General features: G+C 49.9%; 1 protein-coding gene across 1 annotated transcript in view; it reads right to left on the bottom strand.

The window, feature by feature from the left end:
- LAMB3 (laminin subunit beta 3) overlaps window positions 1-20,674 on the bottom strand; it is a 42,506-nt gene extending 21,832 nt beyond the window's left edge. Inside the window, exons 1-5 of the mRNA XM_018060783.1 lie at window positions 20,214-20,674; window positions 18,757-18,821; window positions 17,663-17,817; window positions 4,519-4,633; window positions 3,959-4,032 (exon numbers count right to left, since the gene is read on the bottom strand). Of these exons, the coding sequence (XP_017916272.1) occupies window positions 3,959-4,032; window positions 4,519-4,633; window positions 17,663-17,817; window positions 18,757-18,784 (372 nt within the window). The 5' untranslated portion in view covers window positions 18,785-18,821; window positions 20,214-20,674. The remainder of the gene's footprint in view (window positions 1-3,958; window positions 4,033-4,518; window positions 4,634-17,662; window positions 17,818-18,756; window positions 18,822-20,213) is intronic.

Below are 21,357 nucleotides of genomic sequence, written 5' to 3'. Positions count from 1 at the left end.
TTGTCTTTATGCTGACAGCTCCCAGCTTGGAAAACTTCTTTTGGTTCCAAAACCCAACCTCCACACAAAGAGAACTTCCTTTCTAAAACGTAAAATGGGCTGTGACTCTTCTCTCCTCAAAACCTTCCAACGGCTTCCCCACTCTGTTTCTTTCCAAGCTTTATTGAGATATTATGGATGTGCAATATACGCCAGTTTAAGGTGTATCAAATGTGATGATTTGATAGTCATAGAAGTGAAGTTGCTCAGTCATGTCCGACTCTCTGCAACCCTATGAACTGTAGCCTACCAGGCTCTTCAGTCCATGGAATTTTCCAGGCAAGAATACTAGAGCGGGTTGCCATTTCCTTCTCCAGGGGATCTTCCCAACCCAGGGATCGAACCCTGGTCTTCCGCATTGTAGGCAGACGCTTTACCATCTGAGCCACCAGGGAAGCCCCATATTACAGAATGATTATTACAATAAGGTGAGTTAACACGTCTATCCTCTTACATAATAATCTTTTCCTGTGTCATGATAACACTTCAGGTCTACTCTCTTAACGACTTCCAGGTGTCTAGTACAGTGTTAATCATTATAATCGTTACCACCTTGTCCGTTAGATCTTCAGAACTTACGCCTCTTATACTCAGACCTTTATCTTCTGTGAGCAGCAACCCCTGCCCATTTCTTCCCCCCTCCAGCCCTGGCAGTCACCATTTTCGTCTCTATGTTGATGAGTTCAGGTTTTTCAGATTCCCTATATAGGGCTTCCCTGGTGCCTCAGATGGTAAAGCGTCCGTCTGTAATCAGGAGACCCAGGTTCATTCCCTGGGTTGGGAAGATCCCCTGGAGAAGGCAATGGCAACCCACTCCAGTACTCTTGCCTGGAAAATCCCATGGACAGAGGAGCCTGGTAGGCTACAGTCCATGGGGTCGCAAAGTGTCGGTCACAATTGAGCGACTTCACTTTCACTTCCTTTCATATATGTGAAGACATATGGTATTCATCTTTCTGCCTTAGCTCACTTAGCAGAATGCCCTCAAAATCCATGCATGTTGTCCCAAGATCTCCCTCTCTCTTCATGGCTGAATATTCTAGTCTGTGTGTGTACACGTGTGTGTGGTGTGTGTACACACGTGTGTGCACATGTGTATATATGTGTGTAGTGTGTGCACACGTGTGTGTGCGTGTGTGTGCACGAGTGACCTTTTCTTTACCCATTCATCCACTGATAGACACTTAGGTTGTTTGCATCTCCTGGTTAATACTGCAACGAACATGGGCATTACGGACATCTCTTTGAGACAGTGACTTCATTTTCCTCCAGCATACAACCGGAAGTGGGATTGCAGGATCATATGGTAGATGTTTTTTTCTAATAACTTTTTGAGGAACTTTCATACTGCTTTCCACAGTGGCTGCACCGGTCTACATTCCCTTTAAGAGTAACCAAGTGTTCCCTTCCCTCCACATCCTCACCAACACTTACCTCATCTGTTTTATTTTGGCCGTGCCACACAAGTTGCGGGATGTTCCCCAACTACAGGGATTAAACCCAGGCCATGGCGGTGAAAGCCTGGAATCCTACCCGCTATGCTGCCCAGGGACCCCCTGATCTTGCTGATAGCCATTCTGACAGGTGTGAAGTGACAGCTCACTGTGGTTTCCACTAGCTTTTCCCTGATGGCTAACAATGCTGAGCATCTTTTCGTGGACACCCTCCTTGGAGGATTATCTATCCAAGTCCTCCGCTCGCTCTCCTTGAATAAATCTGAACCCCTAACCATGCCACTGTGCACCTCCATCTCCTCACGCCCTCAGTCACAGCCCGTTTGCTCCCTCCTCAGAGCCTTTGTTCACATGGCTTCCTTGGCCTGGTATACGCTTCTCCCCTGGTGGTTCTTTCTTTTGTTCTCAGCTAGATGTCACTTCCTCACAGGGATCTTTTTATACCCACCTAGCCTGCGTTCTTCTGCCCACACTCTGCCCACCCACCACATCATTTCCTATTCTGGGATCTCATTTGCTGCCATCGTAAATGTCACCACAATTTCCCATTGCTTATTTGTTGGTTTCCTGTTTTTTTTTTTTTTTTTCTCCCCCCAGACCAGGGTTTCCCAGCCTTTCACTGTTAATATCTGGAGTTGGATAATGCCTTGCCATGGGGACTGTCCTCATCATTATAGGATGGTTAGCAGCAGCCCCCGACCTCCACTCACTAGATGTCAATATCATGCCCACAGCTGTACCAACCACAAATTGGTCGATAAACGGCCAAAAATAACCTGGTTGAGAACCACGACAGTAAACCACAGGCACCCCCTGTCTAGCTGGTTCACAGTTGCACCCCCAGCATCTAGCACAGAGTAGTCATTCAGTACATCTGTTGAATGAATACATGAATCTCTCATCCACTCTCCTTCTCCCCGTTTACGTCTGTAAACGCATCTCCCTTCAGTCTGTAGCCTTGCATATCCTTGCCTCTCGCCACCATGTACACATTTGCCCTTCCAGACCCTTTGTGCATTCTTTTGCCCCCTCCCTCAGTTACATACATTCTTGTCTCTTACTTCTTGGTCTTTGTACTTTGCTATTCTCTTTGCCTAGAATGAACTTGACCTTCACCTGGCTATTACTGGCCTAAGAAGTTTCATCTTCCCATGGGTGCATTCTCTGACCATCCCCATCAAAGAGAGATCAAGCTGGGTGCCCCCTTGCTAATGTCCCTAGTACTTCTTCCTACCAACATCAGAGCACACGTCCCACTGTCTTGCTACTGGTTCTTTGTCTTCCCTATATATACCAAAGCAATTTGAGGATTGTGATCTAGTTTTATTCAGCTGTTTAACAGCATATAATCTATGTTCAATATGTGTGTAGCAAGAATGGACAAATAAATGAATGGATGATGACAAAGCAATGAGACTACGAGTATCCATCCAAATGCATGTTGCCCTTCAGAGTTGTCACCATTAGAGACTGGGCATTTATTCAAATGGCTCTAGCATTTCTCAAAATACTGGAGACCTATTCTTGAGGCTTCCTTGGTGACACAGAAGGTAAAGAATCTGCCTGCAATGCAGGAGACCCCTGCACTGGGTCAGGCGTCTTCCCTGGGTCAGGAAGATCCCATGGGGAAGGGAATGCAACCCATCCAATATTCTTGCCTGGAGAATTCCACAGACAGAGGAACCTGGTGGGCTACAGTCTATGGCGTTGCAAAGAGTTGGACATGACTGAGCAACTAACACTTCCACTTTTATCATTCTTGAGGTGAGGTTCTTATAGCAACTTCCTCAGTCATATAGGATATTAGGTCCTGTTGCTTTATATTCACAGCTCAACATTACCTATCCTGATCATTTATCCTCATCAACCAAGCTTTATCATTAAATATTTGACTATTTCTATAGAAAGAATCAAATCAAATCTCTGTAAAGGAAAACCAAAGACCCTGTCACTAATGAATGAAAATGTTCCCTCCAAAAGGTATATCTCCAAAGGCTAGACTCAAAGCAAAACCTGACAAGTAATGGCACTGAATGAGCCAATGGCTCTGAAAGCACATCTCACATGTGGCTTGGCCAGTTCCTTGCTGTTGGTTAAACTCAGTCTTATCAGCAAACTTATTAAAACAGAGTATACCAAGAATACGCAACTGTATAAGTGGCTATTACACAACTGTATAAGTACAATTGGTCTTGGAAGAGCTGAATTAATTAGATGGGCTAAGGATGGGAGGTGCAGAAAGGTAGAGGATAACAGGGGGCCTGATCTCCCAGAAGTGGTACCTCTGCTGTCCCCATGATATAGGCTCAGGGTTAAGCCCCAACCTGAGGAAGGGAGACCCACCCCGCATGTGGCACCATCACCTCCAGCCTGAGGAGACAAGGACCCTGGGCTCCCCATGAGTCCAAGCCCACATGGCCCAGAGTCCCCCCTCTCTTATCCACTGCCATACCCAGGAAACACACCTTAAAATCCATCATGATGTCCTGAAGCTGGAATTTCCTGTCCAGGTCCAGCTGCAGAAAGACAGGGCTCACATCTGGAAAGACACAAAACCCAGGAACTTTAGAGCAGAGACTGTCTACCTTCCCAGGCTCCAGGAAATCTAACTCTGATTTTCTCATCTCCCTCTCAGAGAGGCATGGTACCAGTACGTTTCTACTTATAGCACCTATTCAAGATCCCATGTCTTCTCGGCCAAATTTCCTTCCCACTGTCCCTTGATGTCTTTAAAACCTTTAGACTTTCAACTCCTCAGCCCAACACAGATCTGTTCCCAAAGCCCAGTTCCTTCAGCAAGCCCACTATGACCAAGTAGGATAAAATGAAGGCATTTCTCTCTCTTCTTACCTTTTCATTAACCTCCAATAAATTATTCTACCTACAACATCTGAAAGGCCTCAAATACAAAGACAGAAGGTTCTGCTCACCAACCACCCATGTCCCACCACCATAAGAAAGGGCGCCCTGCACATCCTACGGGAGCCTCACGCATGGGCTCCTGGAGGCGGCGGCAGGCGCTTACCATTCTGTGACTGCCACCAGCGCATGGGGCCCGAAGATGAAACCACATTCTCCACTCGGTGACCGTTGTAATTGTGAGCCAGCCTGGAGTCACACTTGCAGCATTTCATCTGCCACTGCGGGAGATATCAGAGACTCAGAGGTGGGGCCTTTGTATACTGGGAATTCTCCCTTTGTATACTGAGAGCCTAGAACATTCTCTCCATGGAAATGCTCCCCTAAGGAATTCATGGATTTCATCAATACATTTAGAATGACCAACTGCTCAAAACAAGACTAACTGGTCATCATTCCATTTAAGTCCTCTGTGTCAGCCCCCAACACATAGCTAAGTAAATAGTAAATAGATGCTGTGACTGGGAGAGAGGTATGAGGCTGTAAAAATGAATTTTGTATATGACCTTGCCTCAGAGAGAAATCTGAAAAGAGTGCTAAGGGCAAAAAGAAGAAAGAAGGAGAAGCTCACGTTGATTTAGTAGCCTAGCAGGCTACAGTCCATGGGGTCAGGCATGACTTAGTGACTAAACCACCACCACCACCATGTCCTAGATGTAGGCTAGAGAGTTTTATAGCTCATCTCACTGAATCCTGGCAGCCTTGGAAAAGTGGAGTTTCTTAGGATTAGAAAAAGGGATAGGAAAAAAGGACAAGGGAATTTGGGGTTCCAGTCCTAGCTCTCCTCTGTGAATTGAGTGGATATTGAAGTAGAGTCACTCAGTCATTTCACAATATTCATTAAGGCCATACTACATCCTAGACCCTGCTCTGGGCTCTGGAGTTGTAATAGTGAACAAAACAAAGACCCAGCCATCAGGAAGCCAACGTTCTAGTACCATTTAGATGATCTTAAAGGCCTTCCAGCACTTGACCTCTAAGCCAACGTTCTAGTACCATTTAGATGATCTTAAAGGCCTTCCAGCACTTGACCTCTGGGACTTGAGGGTCCTTCCCAGTTTGGCATCCCCTAACCACAGGAGTCATGTATGGATATGAGAGTTGGACTATAAAGAAAGCTGAGCACCGAAGAACTGATGCTTTTGAACTGTGGTGTTGGAGAAGACTCTTGAGAGTCCCTTGGACTCCAAGAAGATCCAATCAGTCAATCCTAAAGGAACTCAGTCCTGAATATTCATTGGAAGGACTGATGCTGAAGTTGAAACTCCAATACTTTGGCCACTTGATGTGAAGAACTGACTCATTGGAAAAGACCCTGATGCTGGGAAAGGTTGAAGGCAGGAGGAGAAGGGAATGACAGAGGATATATAGATGGTTGGATGGCATCACCAACTCGATGAACATGAGTTTGAGTAAACTCCAGGAGTTGGTGGTGGACAGGGAGGCCTGGGGCGTTGCAGTCCATGGGGTCGCAAAGAGTCAGACATGACTGAGTGACTGAACTGAACTGAACTGACCCACAGGAGAGAAGCTCAGGGTGTCCAACCAGATGGAGCTTTGTAGGCAGGTGTCCCAAGGTCAGGAAGGCGGAGGAAGTCTGCAGCCCTGGGGCTGAAGGCAGGGTCTCTTCCCCATGAAGATCTGGGTTAAAGTGGGCAGCCAAGGAGGAAACAGCCTCACCAGGGAGGTCCCCCTGAAACATCACCTTCCCTGGTCTGCCCATGCCCTGGAGTGAGACAAGAGACAGAAATGAACCCCATGGGCTCCAGAGCAGGGCAGAGACCATCAAGGAAAAGAACACAGCCAGAGGATTGGCCTTTGTTCTTTTGGTTTGTCCATAATATGTGAATGTGCATACATTTGCATATGTTTGCATGGGTTTGCCCTGGCACATACGCGAGCCCACACACACCCCACTGAGACATCATGACCTTGCCTAGGTTCTTCATGCAACACACACAAAACCTGTTCTCTCTGAGTAACCACAGTCCCAAACCTCGTGTCCAGCAGAAAAAACACTTTTCAGAGAGCTCCAGATTGACACACATGTTGAAGCAAGGCTTGGACGAGAACCTCCCTGAATTGCAAGTCCTTCTGGGCAGAGGCGACTGTACCTCCCCACACCCCCTGCCTCTGTTGCCCCTAAGCCTCCACCCAGCAGAACCAAGAGAAAGCTCAGCCAGCCGTCTCTGAGGCCTTGCAGCCCCTGAACCTTGGTTCCATCCAGGGAAGGCCCTAAGCTGGGGAGGATGATCCATCAGAATAGGTGACGTCTGCTAATCCTGTGAAGCTGACAGCTCAGTCCCGGAGGGAAGAGTTAACGTGCCGAGTCTGCGCCTTGAGTTACAGAAACTCTTCACCCAACACTGCTCTTCCCCCAGAGCCACTGAGCAAAGCCTGGAATGGTGGACGGTGCCGGAGGGGAGCCAGGAGTCCTGGCTCTGTGAGAATCTGCTTCCCACCCCATTTTCCAGCTCCCACCACCCATCTGCAAAACAAGAGGATTGTCCCCTTCCTGGAGCTTGGAGGTGTCCTCATCACTTCCCAAAGTGCTTTAGTAAACAATAATTTTGGTACAAAATAAATGAACCTATTTACAAAATGGAAATGCACTCCCAGACATAGAGAGTAGACCTATGGTTACCAAAGAGGAAAGGTCGGGGGTGGGGGGAGAAGGGTTAAATTGGGAGTTTGGGATTAGCAGATACAAACTATTATATAGAAAACAGATAAACAACAAGGTCCTGCTATATAGCACAAGGAACTATAGTCAATATCCTATGATAAACTGTGTTGAAAAAGAATTTTAAATGATTATGAAATACTTAAAAAAATATTGTGGGGAGACGTTTAGTGCTCACATAATGGCTGGCACGCATGCCTTATATAAAACAGCAGCCACTGCCCATCCTTTGCCGAGCCACGTTCTTCTTCACAGTAGTGTCTCCATGGGACATACTGTTCATTGAGTGTCCATGCATTTGCTCAGAGTTCACTTGCCATCTGCCTCCCTCTGTTAGAATGTGGACTCCACAAGGGCAGAACTTACTTTCCTTTATGCGGTATTCCAGTGCTGAGCAAAGCGCCCAGCACTTAGTAGGCCCTCTGTAGATACTTTTGGAATGAATAGTAAATGCTCACAGAGAAGGCAATGGCAACCCACTCCAGTGTTCTTGCCTGGAGAATCCCAGGGACAGAGGAGTCTGGTGGGCTGCTGTCTATGGGGTCGCACAGAGCTGGACACGACTGAAGCAACTTAGCAGCAGCAGTAAATGCTCAGGAAAGGCTAGCACTTTCATTTATATTATTGCTCGACCCTCCCTTCCTGGGAGTTTAAAGAGAAGGGTGAGAGAGTGAGGTGACCAAAATCAACAAATGACTGGAGTGCCGACCACGTGCTAGGTGCTGTATCAAGAGTTTCAGTGCAATAATCTATGTAAGCCTGACGACCACCCTACGTGTAGTATTATTCCCATTGCAGGTGTGAGAAGGCTGAGGCTCCATGAGGCTCTGTGACTTTCCCGTTGACTGATGGCCAGTGCCGGCATCGGCACCAGACAGGATCCCTCCCCACACCCTTCTCTTCTCCCCTCCTCTTGTCTCTCTCTCCTCCCCTCCATCCCTCCCTCTCTGCCATTCTCTCTTCTCCACTAGAAACCAAATGGCAATCCACTCCAGTATATCGCCTGGAAAATCCCATGGACAGAGGAGCCTGGAAGGCTACAGTCCATGGGGTCGCAGAGTCGGACCCAACTGAGCGACTTCACTTCACTTCAACGTCGCGGGAAGGAAGCACGGTCAAGGGTGACCATCTGTCTCACTCATAGGGCTCAGTCTGACCCTGAGGCTGACCACAACAGGGAAAATGCTCTGGGGAAAAAAGCTGGTTTGTCATGCTAACCTCGCTCAGTTAGCACAGAGACTGCAGGGATGTCAGTGGCTAACACAAATACCTAAGCACTTAAAATAATCCTTTCTGGGCAAAAGCTGCCTCTTGCTGGCATCTGAGTCTCCTCCAGGATCCTATTCTGGCCCCTGGAGGCAGGCACGCCCTCCTCCCCGCTCTGCCCAGCCTCTCAGAGGCAAACTTCTCCACCACCCATCCTCTGTCTGCGCTCAGCACATGTCCCACCGAGAGACGGGGGCCAGCCGCCTTCCGGTGACCTGTCATCCGAGCTCCTCTGGGCTTGCTGGGAACAGATCCCAGCCTGTTCTCTGGCCAAGAGAGTGCCAGAAACAAGGCTTTTTTTTGCTTGGGCCGTGGGACCCAGGAGCTAGAACAGCCCAACCTGAGACTCAGGAGATGCCTTTGATATTCCCAAATGATGGAATATTACGTAACTTTTGAAAAGACAGTTGACAGAAAGATTTTCATTGCATGGGGGAAATGCTTACAATGTTTTATGAAAAAAAAATTATAATGTTTTATGAAAAAAGTTGGGCCTAAGCTTGTATATACACCATGATCACAAATGCATATTTTTAAAGGAATCAGTAGGTAGGAGGCAGTGCACCAATATATTAGGTTGAACCAAATGAAATGGCTGATATTCAGCTATCTTGACCTGCAAAATGGCAACTACACACAGCTTAACCTAATTACCTCTGAGAAATGGGATTACAGGTAACTTTTTTTCTTGGTTATTTTTTAATAACTTTCAATGCCTTGAATATATATTAACTTCTATATCCAGGCCTTTGTTTTAAACAAACTCAAAAGGCCCAGGATACTCAGCATGGGCTTGCCACCCTGCATCCTCCCTGTCTTTGCAGTCAGTCTGGGGCACCCCAAGCCTCCGCCACCTGCCTCCACATGGACAGACAGTGATGACGGATCAGATGGCCTCATGAGCTGAACACCTACGCGCCTTCATCACAGTAATGTAGCTAAAGGAGGGATTTATCTCAATCCTCAGACACAGCCTAAGCCACAGGTATTTTAAGCAGCTCTGCTTGTCAACCAGCTGGAGGGATGGAGGCCCAAATTAGGGTGGCTTATGGCACAAGCCCACATGAAGACAAGCTGCCAATTCCCTCTCTTTCTGGGCCTCAGTTTCCCTTTCTATTTTATTCCTGTATGTCTACATGCAGTACGTGTGTAAGAGTGTGTGTGTGAGTGTGAGTGTGTGTGTATATGTGTGAAAGAGAGAGATTCTCAACACAAGGCCCTTCCCCTCGTGTGTGTTACGTGCCTCTGTCTCTCCTGGAGATGGAAGCTCCCAGCCGCAGCTGCCTCCCTCTCTGGGGTCATTTGGCCAGCGCTCCCCTGGCCGGGCTACCTCAGAGACACAGTGTTATTATCCACTCAGCCTGCCAGGCCTCCAGCCAGCTTGGCTCCTGCTCATTCTCCGTCTGGAAAGGCTGGGCCTCTTCCCTTATCCCAGAGCTTTCTAGAAGCTCAGCAGTCTGGCTGGAAGACAAACCAGAGAACTATGGGAGGGCAAAGGAGACAGCGGGAAGCCTCAATCACAGTGGAGAGTGTGGAACAAGGAAGGCAAAGCAAATCAAAGCTCTGTGTCTTAGCAGAAAAGGGAGCGAATTCTGGAGGGAAATGGGAGAACAGGCTCTGCTTAGCCATGGCCAGCTCCCTCCCCCCAAGCAAGTGAGAGACGGCCTATGTCCATCTAAGGAGCTGGACTCAGGGTCATGGCTGTCAGCCAGGGCCGAGAGAAAGACAGCCGGAATCCAAAAAAAAAAAAAAAAATGCAGCTGCCTACAAGACATTCCCTCTACTTCAGCTCCTTCATTGGCAAAGTGCAGGGGTGGGATGAGATAATGAAGCTCCTTGCTCTAACATGCTATTAGAATTCTCCCCAACTCCAGCTTATCTGCTCAGAGGTTAAAGACACTCCAAACAAGAATGCAAAAGAAGCAAGGGAAAAATAAGACGTTGGCCAAACATGGTGCTGGAGAAGCACTCTTCCCAGCAAAGTGAGCAGGGAAAGAAGGGACCCTGAAGGCCTTGGTCAGCAAAGTCTCCACTAGACTCCCACTGTGATCCACGCGCGTGTGCATGCTCAGTCATGTCTGACTCTTTGTGACCCCACAGATCATAGCCCAGCAGGTTCCTCTATCCATGGGATTTCCCAGGTAAGAATGCTGGAGCGGGCTACCATTTCCTACTCCAGGAGATCTTCTGACCCAGGGATCAAACCGGCATCTCCTGAGTCTGCTACTTGGCAGGCAGATTCTTTAACACTGAGCCACCTGGGAAGCTCCTGTGATTCACAAGCCTCATCATTTATACGTCAACGTATATTTCCAGCAAAGGGTGAAAAATCAGGGCCTGTTTTGGGGCCAGGTGGGAGTTGAGCCCCAGTGCTATGAAGCACTGTTATGAACTAACATCTTGACCAAAGCCTTAACTCATACAGCTCTTATCTCCATCGAAACCAAGTTCAGAAAGCTCAATTCTGAAGCTGATGACCAAAATGATCAATACCACAACACTCCAAAATTATACTGCATGAGTATAATAGCTGAGAAAAGAAGAGAAGCTAAAGGCAAAAGAGAAAAGGAAAGATATACGCATCTGAATGCAGAGTTCCAAAGAATAGCAAGGAGAGATAAGAAAGCCTTCCTTGGTGATCAGTGCAAAGAAATAGAGGAAAACAATAGAAAGGGAAAGACTAGAGATCTCTTCAAGAAAATTAGTAATACCAAGGGAATATTTCATGCAAAGATGGGCACAATAAAGGACAGAAATGGTATGGACATAACAGAAGCAGAAGATATTAAGAAAAGGTGGCAAGAATACACAGAAGAACTGTACAAAAAAGATCTTCATGACCCAGATAATCATGATGGTGTGATCACTCACCTAGAGCCAGACATCCTGGAATGCAAAGTCAAGTGGGCCTTAGGAAGCCTCACTATGAACAAAGCTAGTGGAGGTGATGGAATTCCAGTTGAGTTATTTCAAATCCTAGAAGATGATGCTGTGAAAGTGCTACACTCAATAAGCCAGCAAATTTGGAAAACTCAGCAGTGGCCACAGGACTGGAAAAGGTCAGTTTTCATTCCAACCCCAAAGAAAGGCAATGCCAAAGAATGTTCAAACTACCGCAGAATTGCACTTATCTCACACACTAGCAAAGTAATGCTCAAAATTCTCCAAGCCAGGCTTCAATAGCACATGTTGGGAGTTGGTGATAGATAGGGAAACCTGGTGTGCTACAGTCCCCGGGGTCACAAAGAGTCAGACATGACTGAGCAACTGAACTGAACTGAGGCTCTGACCTGAGCATGATACATACATTATCTCATTGTATCCTTCCAAAATCTCTGAGGTAGGCATACTGGATCAAAAGTGGGTATCTTCATTCGACAGATTAGGAAGGCAAGTCCTAGAGAAGCTAAGAATGTGTTCAAATCCACAGGACTAGGAAGAGAAGAAGCAGGAATTCTGCTCCCTGGCTCTCTGTCTCCAAACCTTCTCATCCTGCAGGGCTTCAAGGGACACAGCAGTCACGTGACAACCATGGGACATTGCAGGGACTAGAGATGGTTTTCAGGATGCTCCTTCTCTCCTCCCCTAGTAAAGGCAACCTCACTCCCCGCCCAGACTTCTCCAGAAACTGAGGTGTCCTCCTAGACCTGAGTGCAGATAATTGGTTTGCATTCCTGGTCCTCTGAAAGTTCTACCATTGACAGTGATTCCTTTCGCCGCTGAGGGCAAAGAAGCAAGGCACTGCCCAGAGAGCTTCTAGGGACCTGATTCAAGAAGCAACGGTGTGAGAAGCCAGGCTAACAAAGTTGTGAGGCTACCCAAGTTTGTGCCCACGTTTCCATCTCACCTTTCAACTCTCTTCCCTCCTTTTAACCCCACAAGACACACTCCCCAGTCCAAAGCAACCAGGACCCCCAAATTTCACGTTCCACATCCCAAGTTTTGCTTCCCTCTGATAGCAACTCTTTCCCCCAGTGATCTTTTTCATTTTCTGCTATCTCTTCTAAACTTATTCATTCTTGGTCTCATTCTCTTGGGACCCTTTGCAAAAGCCACAGCTAATTTTCTGATAAGCAAACCCTTGTTGAAATATAAATGATGATAGATTAATATGACGCCTTTCCCAAGGGCATCTGTATTTTAAACAAAGAACTCAACGATGTTTCATCCAAATGAAGATTCACAATGGAAGGAGCTTTGAATGTTTCAGATCTTCTAAAATCTCCTGGGAATCAGGAGCAGATATTTTGGTCAGAGAGAGGCTCAAAGTCCTCTGTGAGCAGAGAACAAGGCCCTCAGGATGGATATGAACACATTCTCACATTCTGCGTGTACACGTTAGCCATGCCAGAGGTCAAGAAAACAGAGGTCTGTCAAACACAGAAAGGCAGTGGTGGTTGGGTGTGTGCCTGTGGGTGTGAGTGTGCTTATGTGGTGTGTGTGTTTGTGTGTGTGTTAGGAGGAAGGGATGTCAACTGACTACTGCTCCTCAGCTTGTTTCCAAGAGATAAAAATGACAGCTGTTTGGTTTACACAGCTAATTAACCTGAGGAATGCACTGTGTAAGACTGTTATTAAGGAAACTAGATAATTAAGTTTTCCCCCAGAAAGGGAGGGAATGGGGATAAATAAAGCATTTAAGGGAACAGGCACAACACTGGAGGAGACTTTGTCAGGAGCAGAAATCAGAGCTGAAAGCTTCCAAGCAAAACCCCTCTGGTCCCTAAGCAGCATGGACCAGCCGAGAGAGGACTGAAGGTCATGGCTCAGCCCCTGCCAGGGCCCACCTGGCTGAGATCATGGCTGACCCTTGGGGTCACATGCAGCCCAGCCAGAAGCCTGGCAGACGTGTGAGAGCTGAACCAACAAAGGCTGACTAACTCCCTCATTTCATAAATGGGGAAATGGTGGTCTAGACAGAAGCCATGACCTTCTCAAGGTCATGTTCCTCTTCTAAGTGTCAGAGGCAGGACCAGACCTAGAAAGTCTTCACCCCCCATCAGGCGACTTCACTAACCATAACTGCCTCTGGGTTATCCAGCAGCCAGACTGAAAATCAGATGTGCGGTGGTCAGTGGGCGGGCCCAAGGGCAGGTTGACTTCAATAACTGTGCAACTGCACGTCCTGATCCAAGAATTAGTACTCAGGAGAATGACTGAGAGGTGAGGCGGCCTCTGCACGCAGACACAGGTCCCGGGAGGCCAGTGGGCGAGGGGCTGGGACATGTAGCCCCTTCCAGACACCAGGCCCACCGTCACTCAGCTCCTTTTTTAATGTGGTCCACACAACAACCCTGGAGGAGGGCATGGCAACCTACTCCAGTATTCTCGCCTGGAGAATGCCGTGGACAGAGAAGCCTGCCGGGCTGCAGTCCATGGGGTCACAAAGAGCTGGACACGGCGGGAGGACCTCAGCATGCATGAACACAGCAGCTCACTGAAGGGGGTGCTATCATCCCTCCTACTTTTCAAACAAGGATCGACGGCTTGGGGAAAGCACAGAAGGAAATGAGGGTATGGAGACATCGCAGACATTTTCATCCACGCCTTGGGCTTTAGGGGGAAACAGTACAGTGAATTCACCCAGAGGTTACCTGGGAGCTGGAAGAGAGAGAGCCAGGGGACAGGGTGCAACTTCCGCCTCAGGCTCTTTCAGTAAGGATCAGTCTGGGTTCAAGTCCGAAACAGTTAATGGGTAGTCAAGGCAGGGAGACCCGGAACAGCAAAGCTGGGCAGGGGGTGGGGGGACAAGGCAAAGCTGGCCGAGCCCTAAGTCCGTTGTCAAGGCTGCAGTATGGGCACAAAGGCCAATAGGATTAAGCCAGTGAGACAAAAGCAGGCAGAAGAGGTGATGGGCCGACAGGCTAAGACTGGCCCAGGAGAAAGCAGCCATACTCTGAGGTCAGGAGCTGGGAGAGGCCGTTTGGAGCTGGAAGGCGTCCCCACTGCCCCCGAGTTTCCCCAGGGTGGGCAGGGGGCAGCGAGCAATGCTAAAATGTCCAAGAGTCATGAATCCCCAGTGCACTCGCATTTATGTCACACCAGAAGGCAGGCAGGCGGCAGGGGCCGCGTGAGTTTACTGGGCTCAGGGCCCACCATGTCACCCCTGTAAGAAACTACAACAGAGGCACTAACCAGGGGCTCTGACTCAAGTAAGGTGTATACATGGCAGGAGGGGCTGGCAGAGAGGGATGGGGAGGTCGGGGCTGAGGGGCAGGCCTTGGCAAGGCAGCTTTGTACCATGCCGCCCTCTTCTCCAGCTGGGCCTGGCCACTGCAGCGCCATCTCTAGCCACTCAGAAAACTCAGTTCCTAGGCATTTCCATCAGAAGTTTGGGGGATCCCAGCACACACCTAGACATTCCCATGGGGATGGGGATAAGAGATACCTCATGGAACACTGTGAAAATTAATTGAGATAATTTATATAAAATAGACTCAGCCTAATGCCTGAGACATATAATATGTGCTTAATAAACTATAGCTTTACTATAATATCATTTAATTATAAAAATAAACTTGAAAACTGAAATTAGAACTCATGAGAGTTGTATCTGGATTCCTAATTCTCATCACACAGCCCCCCGTGTGCCCAGGGAGGGTTCAGGGTCCACTCGGACAGAGGAGTATCCGTGCCTTCACGTATGTCTTCACTGCCGGCAACCGATGGCCTCTGGGAGGGGAGGCCGGAGAGAAAGAAGGAAAGAGAAATCAGAGAAGGCAGAGAGGAGGCAGGTGGGGGAGAGAAGCTGGTTCCCCATGGTCAGCTCATTCCGAAAGAAAACTGGAGCAAAGAGCGACACGAAAGACCATTGGTCTAACACTCGTTCATGGAAGAGGAAAGCGAGATTTAGAGGGGGTGATCTTTTGCCCAAGATCACACTACAAGTTAGTGGCAGACTTTGGGCTACACACTACACTCAAGATGCTCTATCCTCTCCTCTTCCGAGAGGTTACATGGATTTATTCCCCTGGTAGACGAGGGGAAGAAAGAACCAATGCATCTCAACTTTCACAGCATCAAAATAGCTGAAATTTATCCATCCCTTGGGTTGCAAAAGTCTAGCCTTCTCTTTCTGCAAGCTCCTATGTGTTCTCAAAATGCTGCTTAAAAGCAGGGGAGGCAGTTGGCTCCCTGGGGCATTTGAGAGAGGCAGAGGGCAGGACAGGATGGAGTGTGGCCTAGAGGGAGGGAGGGGGGCTGTCCAGGCAGGCCTGGCACTGAGCCTCTCTCAGCAGCCTCGGATCTCTGCCCAGTGTCCATCCCTGAAGGTGGCTCCGCCCAAAGAGAGGACCCAGCAGAGGACATCCTGAAAATTTTAGACATGGCCCAGTGGTACAAGATTGGAGGGCAAGTGGGAAGGGGGCAGCTGGACTCATTCTGTTGTCTGGAGGGCTCCCCACTGCCAGGTTCCCTGATGCCGGTGGAGTAATCTAGGCCCACAGGGAGGACTCGCCTGCTGCTGGCCGTCTTTCCCAACACTGTCAGATGGCCTTTCTCACGTCCAAGTGGGTAAGGTGCAGAAACCACAGCCATCTCCGCGCAACACCTCCAAAGCCAGGACCCAGGGCCATCTATGATCACAAGCGGCCAAGAGGACACAGGAGGATAAGAGGCCAGAGGTAGGGTCAGACGCCACCGCATGGCCCTGAGGACAAGGAGCGCCGAGGGAGAGGGAACCGCAGACACCCCAAGCTGCCTTTGCGGCCATCAGCCTCTCACTCCCTTTCTTGCTCTGTCTTTTTAATGCCAAAGATGCAGAGACTCAAGGGAAAACGACTCCCTCACTCTTTCCTGTCTAAATCTATGTATTGAGGGCAAAAAAAAAAAAAAAGAGACAGGCAGCTGGGAAACAAGAAAACACTGGGTGATTTCCACCTTGGGCAACATAAGGAGCAAGGAAAGACCTCAAACTTACTGAAGGGAAAAGAAAACTGAAGTTCCTACCAGGAAGGTCCAGAAGCAAAGCAGAAAACTCACAGTGGCTCTTTGAAAAATAAATCAGTTGCTTAAATAAGCAAAGCGTTCCAATGTCTGGATTTGCTCAGCAGGGTTCCTTATCAGCTGAACCGCTGAACCCTCTTGCTAACCCCCAGTCACTTTGCCTTCACCTCACTGATCTGTGTCCTTTAATGGCAATTTGAATATTTTCCCAGGGGGAAGGATAAATTAGGATGTTGGGATTAACAGATACACACTACTGTGTATAAAATAGATAACCAACAAGGACTTACTGTATAACACAGGGAACTATGCTCCATGTCTTAAAATAGCCTATAATGGAAAAGAAACTTTAAAAAGACGATAACTGAATCACTTTGCTATAACCCGAAACTAACACAACATTATTAAGCAACTATCCTTCAAAATAAATGTTTACTAATTTTTACTGGAGGATAGTTGCTGGACAGTGTTGTGTTCGTTCCTGCTACACAGCTAAGTGAATCAGCTAGATTAGCACACACACGTGTCCCCTCTTTCTTGGATTTCCTTCCCATTTAGGCCATCACAGAGCGCTGAGCAGAGATCCCTGTGCTGCCAGTTCTCATCAGTTACCTGCTTTAACCACAGCAGTGTTTCTATGTCAATCGCAATCTCCCAATCCATCCCACACACCAAAAAAATTTTTTTAATTAAAAGGAAATTCTGCAAAATAAATAAATAAGTCTCCCGCTTCGCCCAGGGTGGTGAAACATGCAGAGACTGGAGGTAAACAGGTTGGCTCTTCACACATGACAATTACAAAACCTAGAAGGAGAGCCTCCAGCCTACAATCACACGGTCTGGTAGCTCCAGCCCCACCCTTAGCCCAACACGGGCAGAAGAGAAGGCCGCAGAGTGTGGCCGAAGCACAGCTCCCTTCCCGCTTTGGCAAGAAGACAAGCCGTGCACACATCCCAGCATCTGTGCGCCACCAGCCTTGACTCCGTCCATCAAAGATGGCACCTCACTCTCCACACACCTAAAGGACCTGTCTCGAACTACTGCTTATGCCCCAGATTTCAGCGACTATCCTGCCCAGGGCCAAGGGCTGAGAAAAACTCCAGCTTTATTAAGCAAAAGAGGAAAAGGATCTGTTCAGTTAAAAGGCATTTTGAGTACGTTTTTCTCTTGCTCATCGAAGGTGGAAATTCCTGAGAGGCAGAGATCCAGCCTTATGCTTTGCTTACATTCCCCACAGTACATGGGGCTGGGCCTACACCAAGTCCACTCTAAGTGTTCAGTGAACAGATGGCGGGCTCCCCCCGTGCCCCAAGCTCACCTTCTTCCAGCCCCTGGAGGCCGTGGAGGAAGAACCTACCTCACCATACTGGGCGCAGTAGGTCTCAGGCTTGGTCAGGCCACAGGTGGATGAAGCTCGGAGAAACCGGGTCCTCCCGATGAGCAGGTCCCCGACAGGTGGATAGCAGGCCCCGCGGGAACAGGCTTGCTGGGCACACAGGAGGCTGGGCAAGCCTGAAATCACAGGGGGCTCAGGGGGTGCTGGGGTGGAGCCTAAAGAGAGGGCAGTCTAGCCGGACACCCCAGTGCCCCCCAGGGAAGCAGTCATCCATCAGCAAGGCTAGACCCTCTTCCTTGCCTTCATGCTCCAACCTACTGGTGGTGGGAATAATTGCAATCCTGGTGCTGTTTGGTTTTTAAAAAGCTGATTTTATAGTCTGTAACTCTCAGCTTTAAAAAAGCAGAAGTTGATCCTGAAATGTGGCATCCATATGTGGCTTTCAGAATTGAGCTGTGGACACACGCTTGCCCACAGCTCTCCTCGCCTGTTAACGGAGCAGCGCTGGCTGCTGGTCGTCCGGGGGACACGGGGAGAGACCTGCCTTCTGTCTGCTCCTTTATCTCTGAAAGTCGCCCCGCCACACTTTGCAAATAACCAGCTGGTAAAGAATCCGCCTGCAACACAGGAGACCCCAGTTCTATTCCTGGGTCTGAAAGATCCCCTGGAGAAGGGAAAGGCTACCCACTCCAGTATTCTGGCCTGGAGAATTCCATGGACTGTAGAGTTCATGGAGATACAAAGAGTCGGCCACGACTGAGCGACTTTCACTTCACAGCTGCAGCTCCCTGAACATCTGGAACTCAAGGCATGATGGCTCTGGGACCAGGTTGAGAGTGAGAGGATGGAAAATAAATGCAGCACCAGAACACTGGGGCCGCCACAGACCACCCTCAGGCAGGAAGAAGGCGTTTGGGAGCCTTTTAAGAGTCTCATCTTCTTCAGAGGCCCCCAGGACAGAGAAATCCCATGGGCATCCCAGTAGATAAGTGTTCCAAACCCCAGGACCCCGGGTGATGGGTGATGTTCACACTTTGGTAGACTGTCCTCCCACCCATGGCTGGTCCCCTCTCCGCTGTATGACAGGGCCCGGAAGGACGGGAAGGGATACTCACCAAAATACAGGAGAAGGAGCAGCCTCATCTTCAGTTGACGAGGCGATCCCCACTCAGGACCTCACCTAGGGCATAGCAAAGCAGCCTGGGTGAAGACACGCAGACCCCTAGGTTGCACTAGCCCTTTGCTGTTTCTGTACTTGGGTTTTCTCAGAAGCCTTTACTCAGGGCCTTGGCCTAGGACACTTCTGAATGGCAGGCACATCTGTAGCCAAAACCTGGAAGACGCCAGAGACCTGGGCCCCTGTCCCAGCTGGCACATGACTCCCAGGCTGTCCTGGGAGAACGTCACTACATCCTCCTGGACTCCAGCTCCCCCTTCTGAAACAGACGGGAGGGATCAACCCTGCCCTGCCCGCCATGGTCAGCAGAGCAAGTTGGGGAGCCAGAAAGGACTAGGCTCTTTGCAGGAGAAGTCTGTGGCCTCAGTGTCACCCTAGGAAAGAGGACTGGCCTTTCTCAGGCCCTGGCCCACCTACAGGCCCAATGGTGAGTGGCTCAAAGAGGCTGGTGGCCTGGAGGGGAGCCCTCTCCTGCTGTTGACATGGTCTCCAGTATCTCCCATGGCCACCCTGAGGGTGAGACTGTGGTGCCCGCATCTCTGGGCTGAGCAGGTTGTGGAATAGAATGGGGAAAGAGAGGGAGGCCTGGAAGTGTTTAAAAAGTGAGTGAGGGATTCATCTGAACTGGGAGCAACTCAAAATGTCTCCAGTGATGCACTGGGGCTGTACAGGAGGGCTGGGGGTTGGGAGGCCACAGAGCAGGGATTCTGAAGGAGGCTGGGGTGGGGGGTGATACTCGAAGGGTCCTAGAGGCAGGGTGCTGCCCTGCTGAGGCAAGCCCCGCCCTGCTCATGGGGCGCCCACCTCTGCCTCGTATCAGATGCCCACTCAGCTCCAGCAACAGCCACACATTCTTTTGGCCTGGATGGAGGGATGGGGGAGTCGGCAAGGCAGGGCAGGGAGGGACTGGGGACCCCCTGACATCTTTAAATCAAACATCGTGAGGCTTCAAACTCTTTCCCTCCAATCCCATATCAGAGCAGTCAGGGGCCCAGGGAAGAGACAGGGCCTGAGCTCACACAGCTAACTGTGGCCCAAGAGGAAGACCCATCATCTGGCTTCCTCCAGGGGCTGGAACCTCGCCCTCTCCCTGCCTGGAACTAGGCACTGTGAGCAGTTCTTAGAAGAGGCCAGCCTGCCCTCTCCTTCCTCTTTGTGTCCAGCCCCAGCTCTGAACTTGCTCTCTTCTAAGTCACCGAGATGCTTATCAGATGGGAGAAAGCAATCCAAACAGTGGTAGACTCGACACCCAGACTTTGGATCCCAGTGGGCTCAAGAACTGAAGCTCCCAGGAAGAGGAAGGAATCTGGACCTGCAGCCAGGCCCCAGACACCCAGGTACACAAGCCTGGGCCCACCCCGGTCCCCACGGGGCAGGTGAAGACAGGTAACAGACCTTGCTCCGTGCTGCCGCGGATCTCTCTCCAGATCACCTCTCCGAGACGCTCCCCTTGAATGTGGGGGTCTCCTCTCCTGGCTCCCAGTTTTTAAACAACGGCCTCACCTCTGGAGACTCCCCGGCTGGGCGTCGCCGGCTGCAGGGCGGGACTCAGGAATCTGGCCGCTGGCACACCCATCTGCCGTCACAGCACCCCTACCCCCACCCCAGACAGGACCAGGCAGGTGGAGGCAGTCCGGAGGCCTCACGGCAAGATCGGCAGTGCCCATCTGCTTGCTGTGGGTGGGTGGGGGCTGCACCAGGGAAATGTGAGTGATCACAGGAGACCAGGATTCCTGGGGGCCGGTGGGGTGAGGGGTGATGGCCACTCGCATTGTGACAGCCGCTGCGCTGGGTGCTTTTCCAAGGCTCATAGAGGTCAGCCTCTCCTGGGGTCCTGGGCCACCCTGGACAGAAGACCACGCAGAGAACAGAAGGATCAGGGCTTGCATATCGGTTATTACAGCTCCAGACCTGTCAGCGAGCTGGAAGGGGAGAAGACGCAAACATTGAGGACCCTGGAAAGCACCAGACCCCTCCCAAGGGAAAGCAAAAAAGTGGAAAACCCCTGCTTTTTGCGGGGGGGGTTTGGGGGGATTAAAAGGCTATGGTTCATCAGGAAGGGGTCAGAGCCCAACCCACCCAAGAAAAGCTTAGGAGGAATCAACAGGCATGAACTCTAAATGTTTCCCCTCCGGCTCCCTTGAAGCCTTGGCAGGGAGCCCAAGGACAGGTAACCACCTGTGAGTCACGGCTCCCAGCTCAGGGAAAGGCTGCTCTCCCAGCCCTTCCTACTGGGCAAGAATGCCTGCCTGGAGGGCCAGAAAGCAGATCTGACCACAAGGGGTGGGAAGGGAGGGCTGAGGCACAGCTGGACCGACTTCCCCTGGGCCCCCGCCAGGCCTGAGAACACAGCTGCCTTTGTGGGACGCTGGGCGGCTCCTGGCTCGGGGCTTTGGGCTGCAAGTGGCTGTAATGACAGTCACAGGGGCTGGTCTTGGAGGACATGCCTCCCCTCCACCAGGCGAGGGTCCGAGGGCTTTTAGAGAGATCCAGAAGGTCACCCAGTCCAGATCTTGGCTGCGCACAGCCTACAGGGGCA

The sequence above is a fragment of the Capra hircus genome, chromosome 16 (assembly GCF_001704415.2).
Source record: "Capra hircus breed San Clemente chromosome 16, ASM170441v1, whole genome shotgun sequence".
NCBI classification, from domain to species: Eukaryota; Metazoa; Chordata; class Mammalia; order Artiodactyla; family Bovidae; genus Capra; species Capra hircus.
This window is presented reverse-complemented; position numbering and strand designations above follow the sequence as displayed.